General features: G+C 47.7%; 4 protein-coding genes across 11 annotated transcripts in view; 2 read left to right on the forward strand and 2 right to left on the reverse strand.

Moving 5' to 3' along the window:
* abi3a (ABI family, member 3a) overlaps nucleotides 1-4,695 on the forward strand; it is a 7,051-nt gene extending 2,356 nt beyond the window's left edge. For 2 of the 5 annotated variants that reach the window (XM_029836533.1, XM_029836537.1), the window contains exons 4-9: nucleotides 364-422; nucleotides 522-575; nucleotides 932-1,346; nucleotides 1,420-1,548; nucleotides 4,115-4,237; nucleotides 4,313-4,695. In XM_029836533.1, coding sequence (XP_029692393.1) covers nucleotides 364-422; nucleotides 522-575; nucleotides 932-1,346; nucleotides 1,420-1,545 — 654 coding nt within the window. In that variant the 3' untranslated portion in view covers nucleotides 1,546-1,548; nucleotides 4,115-4,237; nucleotides 4,313-4,695. Of the gene's footprint in view, nucleotides 1-363; nucleotides 423-521; nucleotides 576-931; nucleotides 1,347-1,419; nucleotides 1,549-1,671; nucleotides 1,804-3,346; nucleotides 3,446-4,114; nucleotides 4,238-4,312 lie in introns of all 5 variants that reach the window. The other 3 variants (XM_029836534.1, XM_029836535.1, XM_029836536.1) reach the window with 3 other exon arrangements.
* Nucleotides 4,696-6,782: 2,087 nt separating this feature from the next.
* On the reverse strand, nucleotides 6,783-8,842 carry ifnphi1 (interferon phi 1). Its single transcript, XM_029837022.1, has 7 exons — nucleotides 8,603-8,842; nucleotides 8,408-8,415; nucleotides 8,231-8,301; nucleotides 7,727-7,801; nucleotides 7,472-7,636; nucleotides 6,991-7,069; nucleotides 6,783-6,912 (listed from the first exon to the last, which is right to left on the reverse strand). Exons 1-7 carry the CDS (start codon nucleotides 8,713-8,715, stop codon nucleotides 6,899-6,901), a joined length of 525 nt encoding a protein of 174 aa, XP_029692882.1. The 5' UTR covers nucleotides 8,716-8,842; the 3' UTR covers nucleotides 6,783-6,898.
* Nucleotides 8,843-9,043: 201 nt separating this feature from the next.
* On the forward strand, nucleotides 9,044-17,196 carry rdm1 (RAD52 motif containing 1). Its single transcript, XM_029836386.1, has 8 exons — nucleotides 9,044-9,101; nucleotides 9,582-9,683; nucleotides 11,311-11,490; nucleotides 12,804-12,935; nucleotides 13,011-13,158; nucleotides 14,578-14,697; nucleotides 16,298-16,377; nucleotides 16,449-17,196. The coding sequence occupies exons 2-8, from the start codon at nucleotides 9,585-9,587 to the stop codon at nucleotides 16,596-16,598; spliced, it is 909 nt and encodes a 302-aa protein (XP_029692246.1). The 5' UTR covers nucleotides 9,044-9,101; nucleotides 9,582-9,584; the 3' UTR covers nucleotides 16,599-17,196.
* LOC105419684 (integrin alpha-3-like) overlaps nucleotides 16,788-17,395 on the reverse strand; it is a 29,308-nt gene continuing 28,700 nt past the window's right edge. For all 4 annotated transcript variants that reach the window (XM_029836384.1, XM_029836382.1, XM_029836385.1 and 1 more), the window contains one exon: nucleotides 16,788-16,923. The gene's annotated coding sequence lies outside the window, so the exon portion shown is untranslated. The remainder of the gene's footprint in view (nucleotides 16,924-17,395) is intronic.

A 17,395-nucleotide genomic window follows, 5' to 3' on the forward strand; every position in this document is an offset into this window, starting at 1 on the left:
TCTCTCGCTCTCTCGCTCTCTCGCACTCTCTCTGTCTCACACACACACACACACACACACACACAAGCAAGCAGACTTTGTTGAGCGTGGGAATGTGTTTTCCTTTTCTTTTTGTAAATGGAATTAGAGCAAACGCTTGAGAGAGTCCATTGACGTGCGTGTGTACACACACTCACATACACACACACACTCACACACACACACACTCACACATACACACACACACATACACACACACATACACGCACACACACTCACACACACACACACACTCACACTCACTCACACATACACACACACACACACACTCACACACACACACACACTCACATACACACTCACTCATGTCTGTTTGCCTCTTAGGTTTCTGGGAAACAGTCAGAAAGAACAGGAACAATCCGAAAACATGGAGCCTCCATTAGGTTTGATTTTACTGAGCTTTTATACTCAACTTCCTGTTTTTTTTCTCCAATGTTACAACTGTGTGTGTGTGTGTGTGTGTGTGTGTGTGATGTGTTCAGGCCCACTAAGCCTGCAGAACCAGTGCAGTGTCCAGTGGCGCCCCCTGTTGGCAGGTGAGGGTCTTTCATCTGCTCTCTTCCTACTGGCCAAGAATCATTTGGTGCTCATCCAGCTCACATTTGGACTTCTGACTGATCTTAGATCAAAGAGTCCCACCCTTTCTCCTTCTGAAATTACTTTGTCACGAGAAGACAGATTTGAAGCGACGATTGAAATAGAATTAAATATGTCCTCCTGAGGTTCTCATGGCTTCATGTTTGAAATGTTGCACGAAAACATTGCGAGATCATCTTGATGCTAGACTCTAAATCCAGCTGTCCTGTGGGATTAAACCACAAACTTGGGACAATCGCAACCTTCATTTCCCTAAATTCCCTTTGATGTATTTATATTTTCCTGTCTGCTCCAGTTTTGGGAAAGCTGTTGCTCCGCCTCCTGTCTCCACCACTACAGCTCTCGTTCCTCCCCCATCAAATGAAATGTCAGCTCAGAATGATGAAGATGCCACCTCAACTCCATGCCCCCATCCTCCACCTGGATCGTTGGAATTCATTGAGGCTCCACCCCCTTCTCCTCCACCTGGATCGTTGGAATTCATTGAGGCTCCACCCCCTTCTCCTCCACCTGGATCGTTGGAATTCATTGAGGCTCCACCCCCTTCTCCTCCACCTGGATCGTTGGAATTCATTGAGGCTCCACCCCCTTCTCCTCCACCTGGATCGTTGGAACTGATTGAGGCTCCACCCACTCCTCCTGTAATTCCATCCCTTTCTTTAAACGCTGGTTGCCCCCCCCCCCCCCCCCCCCCCCGTTTCTGGAGACAGGTATTCATTCAGTGTGTTTGATGAAGCGTGGTAGTGACATCATGACAGCATCACACCTCTTCTGGTTTCTTAGTGGTGGAAGAGAACAGCTTTCCTTCCCCATCTCCTCCTCCTCCTCCTGAGGAAGATGCGTTCCCTCTCCTGTCCAGTGGTGACTGGGACCTCCCAACACCTCCACCTCCACCCAACCCGGAAGTAGAAGGTATTTCTGTCTGATGGAGTCGTCCCACAGGAAGTGATATTTTTTGGTCGTGTGCTATTTGTCAGCTTTCCTTTTGATCTTTGGTCGGTGTGTGTCTGTCTCGTTACCGCTCCTGATCTGCAGTGGTGCTCCTGCCCAGGAGGAGCCCCCGCCGCCACCTGCCCCCCGCCACTCGCTCCGTGTCCGTCAGAGTCCGTTCGGGTCCTTCATCCCGCTCTCGCTATACACGCTCACTGTTCTTGCCCCTCCAGCCATGTAAGCTGACGCTCTCTGAAATACTCTCTTCTTAGAATAAACACAGAGGAGAGTTCTGGGTTTAGAGGAACCTGTTGTGGGTTCAGAGGAACCTGTTGTGGTTTAGAGGAACCTGTTCTGGTTTAGAGGAACCTGTTCTGGGTTGAGAGGAACCTGTTCTGGTTTAGAGGAACCTGTTCTGGTTTAGAGGAACCTGTTCTGGGTTGAGAGGAACCTGTTGTGGGTTTAGAGGAACCTGTTCTGGTTTAGAGGAACCTGTTGTGGGTTTAGAGGAACCTGTTCTGGTTTAGAGGAACCTGTTCTGGTTTAGAGGAACCTGTTGTGGGTTTAGAGGAACCTGTTCTGGGTTAAGAGGAACCTGTTGTGGGTTTAGAGGAACCTGTTGTGGGTTTAGAGGAACCTGTTCTGGTTTAGAGGAACCTCTTCTGGGTTTAGAGGAACCTGTTCTGGGTTTAGAGGAACCTGTTGTGGGTTTAGAGGAACCTGTTGTGGGTTTAGAGGAACCTGTTCTGGTTTAGAGGAACCTGTTGTGGGTTTAGATGAACCTGTTGTGGGTTTAGAGGAACCTGTTGTGGGTTCAGAGGAACCTCTTCTGGGTTTAGAGGAACCTGTTCTGGGTTTAGAGGAACCTGTTCTGGGTTTAGAGGAACCTGTTCTGGGTTTAGAGGAACCTGTTGTGGGTTCAGAGGAACCTGTTGTGGGTTTAGAGGAACCTGTTGTGGGTTTAGAGCAGGGGTGGGCAAACATTTTGATTCGTGGGCCACAATGGGTTCTAACATTTGACAAAGGGGCCGGACCAGGAGCAGATGGATGGATGGAGTGCTTTGGTAACCTCACCTCATTGGAGAAGGGTTAGGGTTACCCTTCTTGGGAAATGGAGAAAACATGTGCTTTAATTTCAAATGAAAATGAAGAGAAGCATTACAACAAAATATCTGACTTTGGAATGAGTCTTAAAACACTTAAAATCAAATGAATAAAATGTGCCTTTTAAAAAAAAATTAATAACCATTTCTATTTTAAAGCACTGAAAGTTCTGTTATCCTTCAGGATATCACCATCTCTCTCCTCCTGACTGTCTTTTTTCTAGTGGGAAAACACCAGAATTGCAGTGAAAATATAACATTAACAAGGTTTATTCATTTAATTTTTCAAGTTTGGCGGGCCGGATTAAAACGTTTAATGGGCCGCGTGTGGCCCCCGGGCCGTAGTTTGCCCATGCCTGGTTTAGAGGAACCTGTTGTGGGTTCAGAGGAACCTGTTCTGGGTTTAGAGGAACCTGTTGTGGGTTCAGAGGAACCTGTTGTGGGTTTAGAGGATAGGGTTAGGGTTAGGGTTCTGGGTTCAGTCACAAAAAATGTCTCAGAAAAGTAAAAAAAAAAGGGTTAGGGTTAGGGTTACCCTAACCAGGTAATAAACAAACGTTCTTCTAACTGCTGACTGCTGCTTTTTTTCTCTCTCTCTCTGCCTGTCTGTCTGCCTGCCTGTCTGTCTGTCTGTCTACCCGTCTGTCTGTCTGTCTACCTGCCTGTCTGTCTGTCAGTGATGATCCCACCCCCTCCTCCCTACCCTCCCCCACATGCTCCTCTTCATCCCTCCTCCTTAACTCAGCTCTGTTTACCCGCCCGCCTGGACCACCTGGGTAAGACAGTTACTGTAGAGGTTCAAGGTTTCCATGTAGACCCGTTACTGTAGCGTCAGGTCACTTCAGCCTAACCCTAACCCTGAACCCTAACCCTAACCCTAACCCAGAACCTTAACCTTAACCCTAACCCAGAACCTTAACCCTAATTCTAACCCTAACCCAGCCTAACCCTAACCCTGAACCCTAACCCTAACCCAGAACCTTAACCCTAATCCTAACCCTAACCCAGCCTAACCCTAACCCTAACCCAGCCTAACCCTAACCCTGAACCCTAACCCTAACCCAGAACCTTAACCCTAATCCTAACCCAGCCTAACCCTAACCCTAACCCAGCCTAACCCTAACCCAGCCTAACCTTAACTCTAACCCTAACCCAGCCTAACCATAACCCAGCCTAACCCTAACCCAGCCTAACCCTAACCCAGCCTAACCCTAACCCAGCCTAACCTTAACTCTAACCATAACCCAGCCTAACCCTAACCCAGCCTAACCCTAACCCTAACCCAGCCTAACCCTAACCCTAACCCAGCCTAACCCTAACCCAGCCTAACCCTAACCCAGCCTAACCTTAACTCTAACCCTAACCCTACACACAGCACGTGTTAGTACAGCAGAGTGTTGCCTTCTACCAGTCCAGTGATCTCACCAGGCCTGTGTTACCCATAGATCTAGTGATCCCGGCTCCACCCCTTGCTGTCCCGTTGGGTGACAGAGGAGGCTTTGATGATATCTTACCACCCCTACCACCACCAGTAGATTATGACACCACCCCCCAATCTTTGGAAAAAGGTATTGTTAGTATCACTACTACTATTCTGATAACTACTGCAGCCATGTTTGACTTCAGTTCTCCTGTGTGTGCAGTGGTGGCGCTGTATGATTTTAAGGCCTCTCGACCTGATGATCTGTCCATGCTGGAAGGGGATATCATCTATCTGATACGTCGCCATGGTGATGGATGGTGTGAGGGCATTCTTGGTGGAAACAGAGGCTTCTTCCCTGAAAATCACATCCAGTCGTGTGGCAAGGCCGAGGCCCCCCCCTCCATGATGTTACATTGATCCTATTGATTGGCTGATCATCTAAAGTTCTCATCATCAGTCCAGCCCTCAGCACGGGAGTTCTTACCCTAACCCTAACCCTAACCTTCTTACCCTAACCCTAACCCTTACCCTAACCCTCTTACCCTAACCCTAACCCTTACCCTAACCCTAACCCCAACCCTAACCCTCAGCACAGGAGTTCTTACCCTAACCCTAGCCCTAACCCTAGCCCTTAACCTAGCCCTTACCCTAACCCTAACCCTCAGCACAGGAGTTCTTACCCTAACCCTAGCCCTAACCCTAGCCCTTAACCTAGCCCTTACCCTAACCCTAACCCTCTTACCCTAACCCTAACCCGAACCCTAACCCGAACCCGAACCCTAACCCTAACCCTAACCCTAACCCTTACCCTAACCCTAACCCTAACCCTAACCCTAGCCCTCAGCACAGGAGTTCTTACCCTAACCCTAACCCTAGCCCTAGCCCTAACCCTTACCCTAACCCTTACCCTTACCCTAACCCTAACCCTAACCCTAACCCTAACCCTAACCCTCAGCACAGGAGTTCTTACCCTAACCCTAACCCTTACCCTAACCCTTACCCTAACCCTTACCCTTACCCTTACCCTAACCCTAACCCTAACCCTCTAACCCTAACCCTTACCCTTACCCTTACCCTTACCCTAACCCTAACCCTAACCCTAACTGAACCCTAACCCTCTAACCCTAACCCTTACCCTAACCCTAACCCTTACCCTAACCCTAACCGAACCCTAACCCTCTAACCCTCTAACCCTTAGCCTAACCCTAACCCTAACCCTTAGCCTAACCATAACCCTCTAACCCTAACCCTTACCCTAACCCTAACCCTAACCCTTACCCTAACCCTAACCCTCTAACCCTAACCCTAACCCTCTAACCCTAACCCTAACCCTTACCCTAACCCTTACCCTAACCCTAACCCTTACCCTAACCCTAACCCTAACCCTTACCCTAACCCTTACCCTAACCCTAACCCTAACCCTTACCCTAACCCTAACCCTAACCCTTACCCTAACCCTAACGCTAACCCTATAAAACACAGATGAAGGGAAATAAAAGGATTGTGAAAATGACTTAGTGACTTTGTTTTGACCTGACTATTAAAATAAACATTGTTGGACCACAGAAGGTGAAAGAATTCCTGAAACCATCTGGAACGTCGGAGGTTCTTCAACATGTTTTCTATCTTTTGTTCATTAGTTTTTTAACTGTCACCTTCAAGATGTAGACTCAACTCACCTGATAGCTCCTTCCTCAGCAAATAAAGTCTGCTTAAATCCTTGTTGTAGACAGCCTCTGTGTTAGAGTTCCAGTCCAGTCTATTGTGGACCTCCACTTCCAGGGGTCGTTCTAGTCCTTCCCCTGCAGAAGTTCTGATGACTCAGCTGTTTTGGGGGTGTATAAGAGAGGCAGAGGAGGGGAAGTACACGACACTGACTGACAATTTTCTGGAGTGGACTAAGTAGAATCAAGTGATGCTGAATATTAATCAGACCAGAGAAATGGTGAGTGACTTTGTGAAGAAGTGAAGGAGGTGGAGGACTATAACTGCCCTTGGGAGTGGTGATCGACAATAGACTGGATTGGAAATTTGGAGATGGATACCTTTCTTTATAATTGAGTAAATTTGCCACATAAAAACAAAGCAAGCTCTCGTACTGGGTTAGAAATCGCTTTTTAAAAATGGACATTGAGGAGGTCTGATGTGCAGAGGCACCACAGCTGCCAGCGCCGTGCACATATTTGACACCAGTGCTAAACCAGCCAACAGGAAGTGGTTTTTCTGCCTGGTGCCCGTTTCATGGTGCTTTTGGACCTCAGCTGTGCAGGATGAATCTCTCAACGTTTCAGCTTTAGGAGAAAACAGCCTAAAATCTTCCACTCTTTCCTCCCCTTTCAGCAGTCATATACATTCAGGGGACGGACGCTCTCCCTCCATCTTAGTGGGCTTTTACTAAGTGGACCGTACCCCAGCAGGCTCATGGGCCACAGCTCTGGGACGCCACACACGACCCTGCGCCACGCTGTTCTCACCAAGTCAGAATTACAGGACAGCACAAAACTTTACTCAAAATAAACCAAGATGTGCCAGAAAAATATCTTTATTTTTGACATCAGTGATGTTTTCAAGTTAAATCAGGCTCCAAAGGAAATACATTTATATATAAATACATTATAATAAATAGACAAATAAATAAATAAATTATAAAGAATATAATAAGAGAAGAAGCTGCATCCACAGGAAGTTCTCCCACGGCTGCCTTTTACTGGCTGCTCAGCGTGAAATGGGGTGAATGATGGACGCCACCAGCATGTGAAGCTGCTCCAGATGATGCTGGGTCACCTTGCGGATCAGCTCCCAGGATTCAGTTCTGTTGGCCTGTGGACGCAGCTCTGCCGTTAGTGGCTGCGCTTTCTACGCCATCCAAATGTACACAGGCATAACACCGGTGCTCACCTTCTGGTGCAGCGTGCGCCGTTCCAAGGTCAAGTAGTATTTGACAAGTTTTCTGTCTGCCTTCCTTTTTTTTTGACACCTGTAAGACAAAAAACGTGACACTGTTGCCACTGGACTGATTGCATGAGATTGCCTGAAGGGGGAGGAGCTAAAACATTAAAAAGATTGATTTTCACTTTGGTGGAATGCACCTTGGGGAGTTAGGGGACTGGGAAAGGTCTGAGTTCAGGAGTGAACTCAGACCTTTTCAGTTCTTCATTGAAGACTTTCGTTGGAACATCTGTAGTCTGGTGAGTCAAACGACCCCCTCTCAGCATATATCTCACTCTTGTGTAGGTTTCAAAGAATTTCACTGTGTGTCTGAACATTCAAAATGTTTCCCAACCGTGGAAACAGGAGGAGTTCCCGTGTCCAAGTCACTGGGAGCGATTGAAATGGGATGCGTTGGTGTCAATTGAACGTTTCTGGTTTGTTGACTCACACATCTTTTGACTTCACGGTGTTGTCTGAGGATGGTCATCAGGAAGTGTTCTGTGTTGGTGGTACCCCAGGTAACTGATGAGAGCTCATCATGTTGGAAGAGCTTGAGCCAGAGACGTTGAATTAGCTTTAAACTGTCTCTAAGGAAAGCCAGCTGAAAGTCGACCTGGACAGAGGGAGGAACTCCAGCGATGTTATTGGCTGTCAGAACAAGAAAACACTGATAGATGGATCAGTCCATTGATCCACTGATTACCGTGGCATTGTGGGCACGTCCGTAGAGTTCCTTCGGAAAAGAAACTGGACTCTGCTGGTTTGTCAGCGGACCACCCTGGAACAAGGAAATATCAGACCATAAAGACCTGAAAGAAAGAGTTCATCTGACAGGCCAATGAAACAACTGATCTTCCTGATCTTCTTTCAGCTGCCATGTTATTGAGAGAAGCCTGAAACGTTGAGGTTGGACACATGAAGGCGAGATCGAAGAGAAAAGGCTCAATGAACCTGAGGAAGTTTGTCCATCGAAAATAAGGAAAGTGTCATTGTCTTCAACATGCTTCAAAAGTCCATAGTGACAGTTAGTACATTGACCTATTAGCATTAAAACATTATTAAAAATAGACTTTTTTTTTTACTATCACATATCAGGATAAACTTTGAAGATTGATCATCTTGATCATCTCTTTTTCAATGAAATCATCTTCAAAAAGCTCAGCAACCTGTTGCAGGGCTCCTGGTCGGAGTTCCAAAGTGGACTTACCATGATCCTGATGAGAGACAGCGATTGGTTGCTCAGGTGACCAAAATGAGCCAGCCAATCACAGCAGAGTCCTGGGGAGAGTACAACGCCCATGAAGAAGAGGAGGGAGATCCCTTTGAGCATGATGGTGATGAGAGTGATGATGACAACAATGCCGGTGTGTGACATGCTCCTCACTTTTATTCCTGAAGAATGAAAGACAAAAGTCCCACCCTGTTTTCATTCACACACACTTTCCAAACACATTTATTATCTCGGCAGCTGCGATTTTTAGGTTGGTCCCTGTGTGTGAATTCCCTGTACTTTCATTTTCCTTTTTTTTTTTGATCAGGAAGTCATACTTGGTTTCCAAATAAGACTTTTAATCATTACCTTGAGGCGGTTTTCATCCTGATGATGATGAAATGCAGTGAAGTGATTCCTGAGGATAAAAAGTGAAATCTGATTTGTTTATCTTCCAATGTGACAGCACTCATACTAATCATTACTAGGAATAATTACTAAAGTACTAGAAAGTAAAGTTTAGTGTTTGCATGCGTGATGACTGAATATATAAAAAAAATAATTTGTATCACACTGGACGTTTTTAGATGTTTTGTCTTTGTTTTCAGAAGTCCCAAACTTTCATAAATAGAATTTGGATCATATTTATGATTATTTGATCATATTTATTCTGATAATTACACAAAAATGCGAAGTTGCTGCACGTGTAAATATGAATTTATTACCAACACGAGTACTTTTTATTTGATCGAAAATTAAATTCGACCTGTTCTGATTCAAATCTTGACACGCCCACCTAAGCGCGTGGCGTGTGGCCCCGCCCCCAAGCGGAAGCGTGTGAATTCGTTTTCCCTACAAAAGACAGGCGGTGAGTAAAAAACGAAGCTCAGAAGATAAAATTAAGAGAAATATTCGAGTTTACTTCACTTCGAAAAGCGAAGGAAGAAAAATGAATGCTTCGACACGATTCTCCTTTCGAAAGTCAGCCGTTTGTAGGATGTATTTTCCATCGAACTTAACGCACGATTTTAAAGATCTCAAAGTTTCCGGTGTTTGATCCGTAACCGAAAGAAAAATGTTATTTTTGACAGACTGGATTTTACATAGTGATCCATTAAAGTTTAGTGGCGAGCTGAGCTGTGCCCCACACATGCAGTTCAGGATCCTTTGGAATCCGCTGGAAAGTTAGATTTGGTCCCGACGGAAAGTACAAATATCAGTGTGCTGTTAGCTTAACGTGCTGGAGCACCTGGCTGGTTCCTGGCTGGTTCCTGGCTGGTTCCTGGCTGGTTCCTGGCTGGTTCCTGGCTGGCTGCTCTCACCCTCAGAACCAGATGATGTTTTTCAGGTAATGGACATTGAGATTCTGGAGTTCCAGGTCCCCAATGAGAACAACAAGATGCTGCTTGTTTGGGATGTGGAGCCAAGCCACACCAAGGCTCAAGTCTATGTGAGTCCACTTGTTTCAGGTCTATGTGAGTCCACTTGTTTCAGGTCTATGTGAGTCCACTTGTTTCAGGTCTATGTGAGTCTGTTAGGTTCAAACGACCTGAAACACGAGAAACACAAATGAGGCAAAGACAACAGTTTTGAATTTTACTTGCAAGGAGAACGGGGAGATGTGCTCAGTTCCAGATCTCCAACACGTCCTGACGCACACCTCCCCCATCCTCACCTCCCCCATCCTTCTTTTATTGGAATTAGGAGGTCCCTAGTTACAGAAGTCCTTCACTGATTTGATTAGCTTATCTCGCAAACAGCACATTTTTCTATATCAGACAGATTAAGAGAACATCTCCTGGGTTCGGCCCTGACCCTAACCCAGCTCCTGTGTCAGGCCCTGACCCTAACCCAGCTCCTGGGTCATTGTCAGGCCCTGACCCTAACCCAGCTCCTGGGTCATTGTCAGGCCCTGACCCTAACCCAGCTCCTGGGTCAGGCCCTAACCCTAACCCAGCTCCTGGGTCAGGCCCTAACCCTAACCCAGCTCCTGGGTCAGGCCCTAACCCTAACCCAGCTCCTGGGTCAGGCCCTAACCCTAACCCAGCTCCTGGGTTCGGCCCTGACCCCAACCCAGCTCCTGGGTCATTGTCAGGCCCTGACCCTAACCCAGCTCCTGGGTCAGGCCCTAACCCTAACCCAGCTCCTGGGTCAGGCCCTAACCCTAACCCTAACCCAGCTCCTGGGTCAGGCCCTGACCCTAACCCAGCTCCTGGGTCAGGCCCTAACCCTAACCCTAACCCAGCTCCTGGGTCAGGCCCTGCAGCTCTATCTCCACATCAAGCATCATGAACATTAAGCATTAGCAAATAATAAGAAACATTAAGTAATGAGAGACAATATAACAAGAATAAGGAATATAACAAGGTGAAAGCAAATAAGAGATAACTTTAATATAATGGATCTAACAGAGTCCACTTGGTTCAGGTCTATGTGAGACCACTTTGTTCAGGTCTATGTGAGTCCACTTGGTTCAGGTCTATTATTAGGTTCAAACGACCTAAAACATGAGAGAAACAAATGAGGCAAAGACAACAGTTTTGAATTTTACTTGCAGGAGGACGGGGAGATGTGCTCAGTTCCAGATCTCCAACACGTTCTGACGCACACCTCCCCCATCCTTCTTTTATTGGAATTAGGAGGTTCCTAGTTACAGAAGTCAAATGTGTCTAAGGGAGGGGAAACACAAGATAGCAGGTCCCAAACAAAGCAAGGAACTCTAAATGAGAATGGTGAGTTTATACGTAGGTCTTCACTGATTTGATTAGCTTAGCTCGCACACAGCACATTCTTCCATGTCAGACAGAATAAAAGAACACCTCCTGGGTCAGGGTCAGGGTTAGGGTCAGGCCTGCAGCTCCATCTCCAGTCAAGGTCACTTCCCCACAGCTGCATTCCTGTCTGTCATTAAGTAATGAGAATCAATATAACAAGAATAAAGAATTTAACAAGGTAAAAGCAAATGAGAGATAACTTTAATATAATGGATCTAACATCTATGTGAGTCCACTTGGTTCAGGTCTATGTGAGCCATTTAAATCCAGGTCAGACGTGGACACTTGTGCGTTGTCTTTCAGGAAAAGCTGTACAACATCTTCTCCTGCTTTGGTCCTCTCTACCTCTTGAAAGTGTGCTCTAATGCTCCTCAGAACCCACCCGGGTTCTATGCCCTAGTCAAGTTCTACTCAGCTGCTCAGGCATCGAAGGCTCAGTGTCACACGGATGGACAGGCGCTGTTCCAGACTTCACCTCTCAAGGTATCATCAAACCCTAACCCCTATCATCTAACCCTATCCCTATCATCTAACCCTAACCCTATCATCTAACCCTATCCCTATCATCTAACCCTAACCCTATCATCTAACCCTAACCCTATCATCTAACCCTAACCCTATCATCTAACCCTAACCCTATCATCTAACCCTATCATCTAACCCTATCATCTAACCCTATCATCTAACCCTATCATCTAACCCTATCATCTAACCCTATCATCTAACCCTATCATCTAACCCTATCATCTAACCCTATCATCTAACCCTATCATCTAACCCTATCATCTAACCCTATCATCTAACCCTATCATCTAACCCTATACCCTATCATCTAACCCTATCATCTAACCCTATCATCTAACCCTATCATCTAACCCTATCATCTAACCCTATCATCTAACCCTATCATCTAACCCTATCATCTAACCCTATCATCTAACCCTATCATCTAACCCTATCATCTAACCCTATCATCTAACCCTAACCCTATCATCTAACCCTATCATCTAACCCTATCATCTAACCCTATCATCTAACCCTATCATCTAACCCTAACCCTATCATCTAACCCTATCATCTAACCCTATCATCTAACCCTATCATCTAACCCTATCATCTAACCCTAACCCTATCATCTAACCCTATCATCTAACCCTATCATCTAACCCTAACCCTAACCTGGCCAGGGGCAGCGAGCAGCAGGTCACCCTGGAACACCCTCCGTCGCTCTGCTGCTCCTCTGCTAACCTCCTTCCTTTATTCACATTAGCTCGTTATCTTTGTGGTATTTCACCCCCCCTCTAGACGCTTTGAAGGTTTCAGATAAGAATCTCCCAGTAAATCTGGTGCTCTGGACAAGTGTATTAAATCAAGAGTGGTGAAAAACACTCTGTTTCTTCTTCATCTCCGTAGGTGCTAAACACACAAATGCATTTAAACGCTAATAATAGAATAACTATTCTCCCAGTATCACTCTTCTCTTTCTTCTTCCTCCTTTTCTTTCTTGTTCTCCCTCTGCAGGCACAAACAGTTGACATGATTTCCGCATCAGGACGGTAGTGCAGGCGCACACACGGTGTTCCTGGTGTTGCCGCTCGGCTTTTTACCCATTATTGGTATCTGGTTTTTTAGTTCACCGATGACCGATAGTGGCTTGATTCATGAATTGCACCTTTCCTTGGCTCCACTGGAGCCAGACATGAGTCTGTGCCACTCTCCACCCTGAAGTTCCAAAAGCTCCCCGGACAGGAATTCTTGAGAGTAATGTCAGTCTCCCGGTCACGCGTGTGTTTCAGGTGAGGCTTGGCTCGAGGAAGACGCCACACTGTCACCTGACTGTGAAGCGCAGAAGTTTAAGCCACTCCCACTGTGTTGAACTAGCCAACTACTTCTGTGGCTTTAATGGCTGGAGGACAAAGATCATCTCAGTGAGACCTACTCAGCATCAGATCACACTTTCCACTCAGGTAAATGTCAGGTGACTGCATCTGTATGAATTCCAGCTGAAGGAGCTCACCGATGAACACGAGGCAGAAGGTGGTGTCCGATTCAGGAGGTTGAAGTTTGGCTGTGAGCTGGAGCTCTCCTTCCCTCTTCACAGACAAACCATTAATGCAGCAGCTGTGGTGGAAGACAGCTTCACCTCCACAGGTAGAAATGGCTCATGTATAGTAAAGAAATTCATCTATATTTCGATACATTTATTGGCAGAACAATAAAAGCTCCTGGTTGCCTCTAAAAGCATCAATATGAGCACCACTCTGACAGTCTGGTGGGATTCCCAAAAATAACAGTCTTCAGTTGTCCCATCCAAACGGGACAATCCACACAGAAATCTGAAGGAATTACTCATGTGATGCAAGATGGAGCATATATCTCCTTTCCAGATGTAAAGGACAACTTTGGAATTAGCACCAATAACTTCCTGGACTATCAGCAGATAACAGCTAATAGTAATAGAAGGATCAGGAGTAACCAAGCCAACCTGGAACTACCTCCAATAATGTTTTTCAGATCCAAAAATGCTGTCTAAAGTAGATCTTACTAGCCTTGACATACCAAACTGGGAATGACATTTACAGGCCACACCAAGACTTTTGGACAAAAGGGTTTAAAATGACCAAAAAGCCAAATCTTTAACTTATACGATGCAGGGTTGACTACAAAGGACACAAATTGTTCAGACTGGGTGTGAGGGATTGTGAAATCTGTGAGCACTGCACTGTGCTGACGACCTTCCTGACAGCTACTTTCACGTGGAACTGCCGGCTGGTGAATGAGTTCTGAGGTAGGTGAAGACGTTTCTGACTGGTTCCAACAACCATGTGAGTTTCCAACTATTAAATATGACTGATGTTGATGCACAAATGTCACATTCACTTCTTACTACGCTGCACATCGTGAAGAAAACCCGGGGAAAAACGGGGGTGCGCATGTGTTCCCTCGGTTTGCCTGGGCGGCGTGACCTCGCTGGTCCGGGGTCGCTCCCCCTGCTTCCCCTGGGCTGGGAGGTCGGCTTGCATTCGGAGGGTTGGGGTGCCCTTGGGGGTGAGTTGGGGCCTTTCCTAGTGCTCTGAGCTGCCAGTGATGCAGGGTTAGGGTTAGAGGGTTAGGGTTGGGGTTAGGGTTAGGGTTGGGGTTAGGGTTGGGGTTAGAGGGTTAGGGTTGGGGTTAGGGTTGGGGTTGGGGTTAGGGTTGGGGTTAGAGGGTTGGGTTAGAGGGTTAGGGTTGGGGTTAGGGTTAGGGTTAGGGTTGGGGTTAGGGTTAGGGTTGGGGTTAGAGGGTTGGGGTTGGGGTTGGGGTTGGGGTTAGGGTTGGGGTTAGGGTTGGGGTTAGGGTTAGGGTTGGGGTTAGGGTTAGGGTTGGGGTTAGAGGGTTGGGGTTGGGGTTAGGGTTAGGGTTGGGGTTGGGGTTAGAGGGTTAGGGTTGGGGTTGGGGTTAGGGTTAGGCCCTAACCCTCTAACCCTCTAACCCTGACCCTCTAACAAAACCTCATTTGGAAAATCTTATTTTGAACGATTTTTTTCTAAGGACTTGATGGTGAAACTTTACTGTGGTTCTGTGTTACAGGTGAGTTTGGCTCCGCCCCCTCAGGAATTGTGGAGCTGCAGAGGCGCTGTAAGCTGCAGAGGCTGGTGAGGGAGAGAGCTCTTGTCCAGGCCTTCTCCAACGTATTGCTGATCCGAATAGGTACTCACACTTGGACCACTGCAGTGCACCTATGTCTGAGCTCACCTGTCTCTGAGCTCACCTGTGTCTGAGCTCACCTGTCTCTGAGCTCACCTGTATCTGAGCTCACCTGTATCTGAGCTCACCTGTATCTGAGCTCACCTGTGTCTGAGCTCACCTGTGTCTGAGCTCATCTGTCTCTGAGCTCACCTGTCTCTGAGCTCACCTGTCTACCTGTCTCTGAGCTCACCTGTGTCTGAGCTCACCTGTGTCTGAGCTCACCTGTCTACCTGTGTCTGAGCTCACCTGTCTCTGAGCTCACCTGTCTACCTGTGTCTGAGCTCACCTGTCTCTGAGCTCACCTGTCTACCTGTGTCTGAGCTCACCTGTCTCTGAGCTCACCTGTCTACCTGTGTCTGAGCTCACCTGTATCTGAGCTCACCTGTCTACCTGTCTCTGAGCTCACCTGTCTCTGAGCTCACCTGTCTACCTGTGTCTGAGCTCACCTGTATCTGAGCTCACCTGTCTACCTGTCTCTGAGCTCACCTGTGTCTGAGCTCACCTGTCTACCTGTGTCTGAGCTCACCGTCTACCTGTCTCTTACCTGTCTCTGAGCTCACCTGTCTACCTGTGTCTGAGCTCACCTGTCTCTGAGCTCACCTGTCTACCTGTGTCTGAGCTCACCTGTCTCTGAGCTCACCTGTCTACCTGTGTCTGAGCTCACCTGTATCTGAGCTCACCTGTCTACCTGTCTCTGAGCTCACCTGTGTCTGAGCTCACCTGTCTACCTGTCTCTGAGCTCACCTGTGTCTGAGCTCACCTGTATCTGAGCTCACCTGTCTACCTGTCTCTGAGCTCACCTGTATCTGAGCTCACCTGTCTACCTGTCTCTGAGCTCACCTGTGTCTGAGCTCACCTGTCTACCTGTGTCTGAGCTCACCTGTATCTGAGCTCACCTGTCTACCTGTCTCTGAGCTCACCTGTCTCTGAGCTCACCGTCTACCTGTCTCTGAGCTCACCTGTCTCTGAGCTCACCTGTCTACCTGTATCTGAGCTCACCTGTCTACCTGTCTCTGAGCTCACCTGTCTCTGAGCTCACCGTCTACCTGTCTCTGAGCTCACCTGTATCTGAGCTCACCTGTCTACCTGTCTCTGAGCTCACCTGTCTACCTGTGTCTGAGCTCACCTGTCTCTGAGCTCACCTGTCTACCTGTGGCTGAGCTCACCTGTCTCTGAGCTCACCTGTCTCTGAGCTCACCTGTCTACCTGTGTCTGAGCTCACCTGTGTCTGAGCTCACCTGTCTACCTGTGTCTGAGCTCACCTGTGTCTGAGCTTACCTGTCTACCTGTGTCTGAGCTCACCTGTCTCTGAGCTCACCTGTCTACCTGTGTCTGAGCTCACCTGTCTCTGAGCTCACCTGTCTACCTGTGTCTAAGCTCACCTGTGTCTGAGCTCACCTGTCTACCTGTGTCTGAGCTCACCTGTCTCTGAGCTCACCTGTCTACCTGTGTCTAAGCTCACCTGTGTCTGAGCTCACCTGTCTACCTGTGTCTGAGCTCACCTGTCTCTGAGCTCACCTGTCTACCTGTGTCTGAGCTCACCTGCTGAACCTCTCTGCAGGTGAAGAGAAACTGATGGTACAGGTGAAAGACATATCAGGTCAGCTGCTCCCACCTGTGCTGACAGAGGAAGTCGTGCAGGTGAGCTCTTGGACAGTCACCTGCTGATTGGCTGATCCATGTGTGACCTCACTAACGACCTGATTTTGCAGGTGACTGAGTTCAGTCCTGACAAACACGAAGACCAAGACGAGGACGGACTGAAGCTGGAATTCTCTTTTGGACAGGACAAAGCGAGGGACTTTATTCAAGATGATTTCATATCACAACAAACAGGAAATGCAAACAACTCAGCGCAGTGATGATGTCACGCCATGAGGGCGTCACGCCATGAGGGCGTCACGCCATGAGGGCGTCACGCCATGAAGAACCTGGCCTCAGTCTGATGACCTTTTGGAGTTGAACCCCTCTGAGCAACAGTCCAGCCGGTGGGGGCCCCTGGGTGGTTTCCGCTCCCCTCCTTTGATGAGGGCCGTTAGGACAGACGTCTTCAAGTCCACCAGTTTCTGATCAGATTTCAGGTTGACCTCCATCACCTCTGATGGAACGTTCTTCTGGCACACGAGATGATGATGAGGACCACGACAACATAAAGAGGCCGAAGCTGCTCCTCAGCTCCTCGCTGGTCTGAAGGACGGTAACAAATATATGAGTCCGGATTGATATGAACCACTTTGTAAACTCATGAGCAACTTTCTGTAACGCCAAGAGGACTACCCCCGTTTCAAGAACGATTCCATTTCAATAGAATGTTGCTGCAGGATTTGGGCTGTTTGGTTAACCCTAACCCTGACCCTGACCCTGACCCTAACCCTGGTTAACCCTAACCCTGACCCGTAACCCTGACCCTGGTTAACCCTAACCGTGACCCTAACCCTGGTTAACCCTAACCCTAACCCTGACCCTGACCCTAACCCTGGTTAACCCTAACCCTGACCCTGGTTAACCCTGACCCGTAACCCTGGTTAACCCTAACCCTAACCCTAACCGTGACCCTAACCCTGGTTAACCCTAACCCTAACCCTAACCGTGACCCTAACCCTGGTTAACCCTAACCCTGACCCTGACCCTAACCCTGACCCGTAATCCTGACCCTGGT

The sequence above is a fragment of the Takifugu rubripes genome, chromosome 5, assembly GCF_901000725.2.
Source record: "Takifugu rubripes chromosome 5, fTakRub1.2, whole genome shotgun sequence".
In the NCBI taxonomy this organism is placed as follows: Eukaryota; Metazoa; Chordata; class Actinopteri; order Tetraodontiformes; family Tetraodontidae; genus Takifugu; species Takifugu rubripes.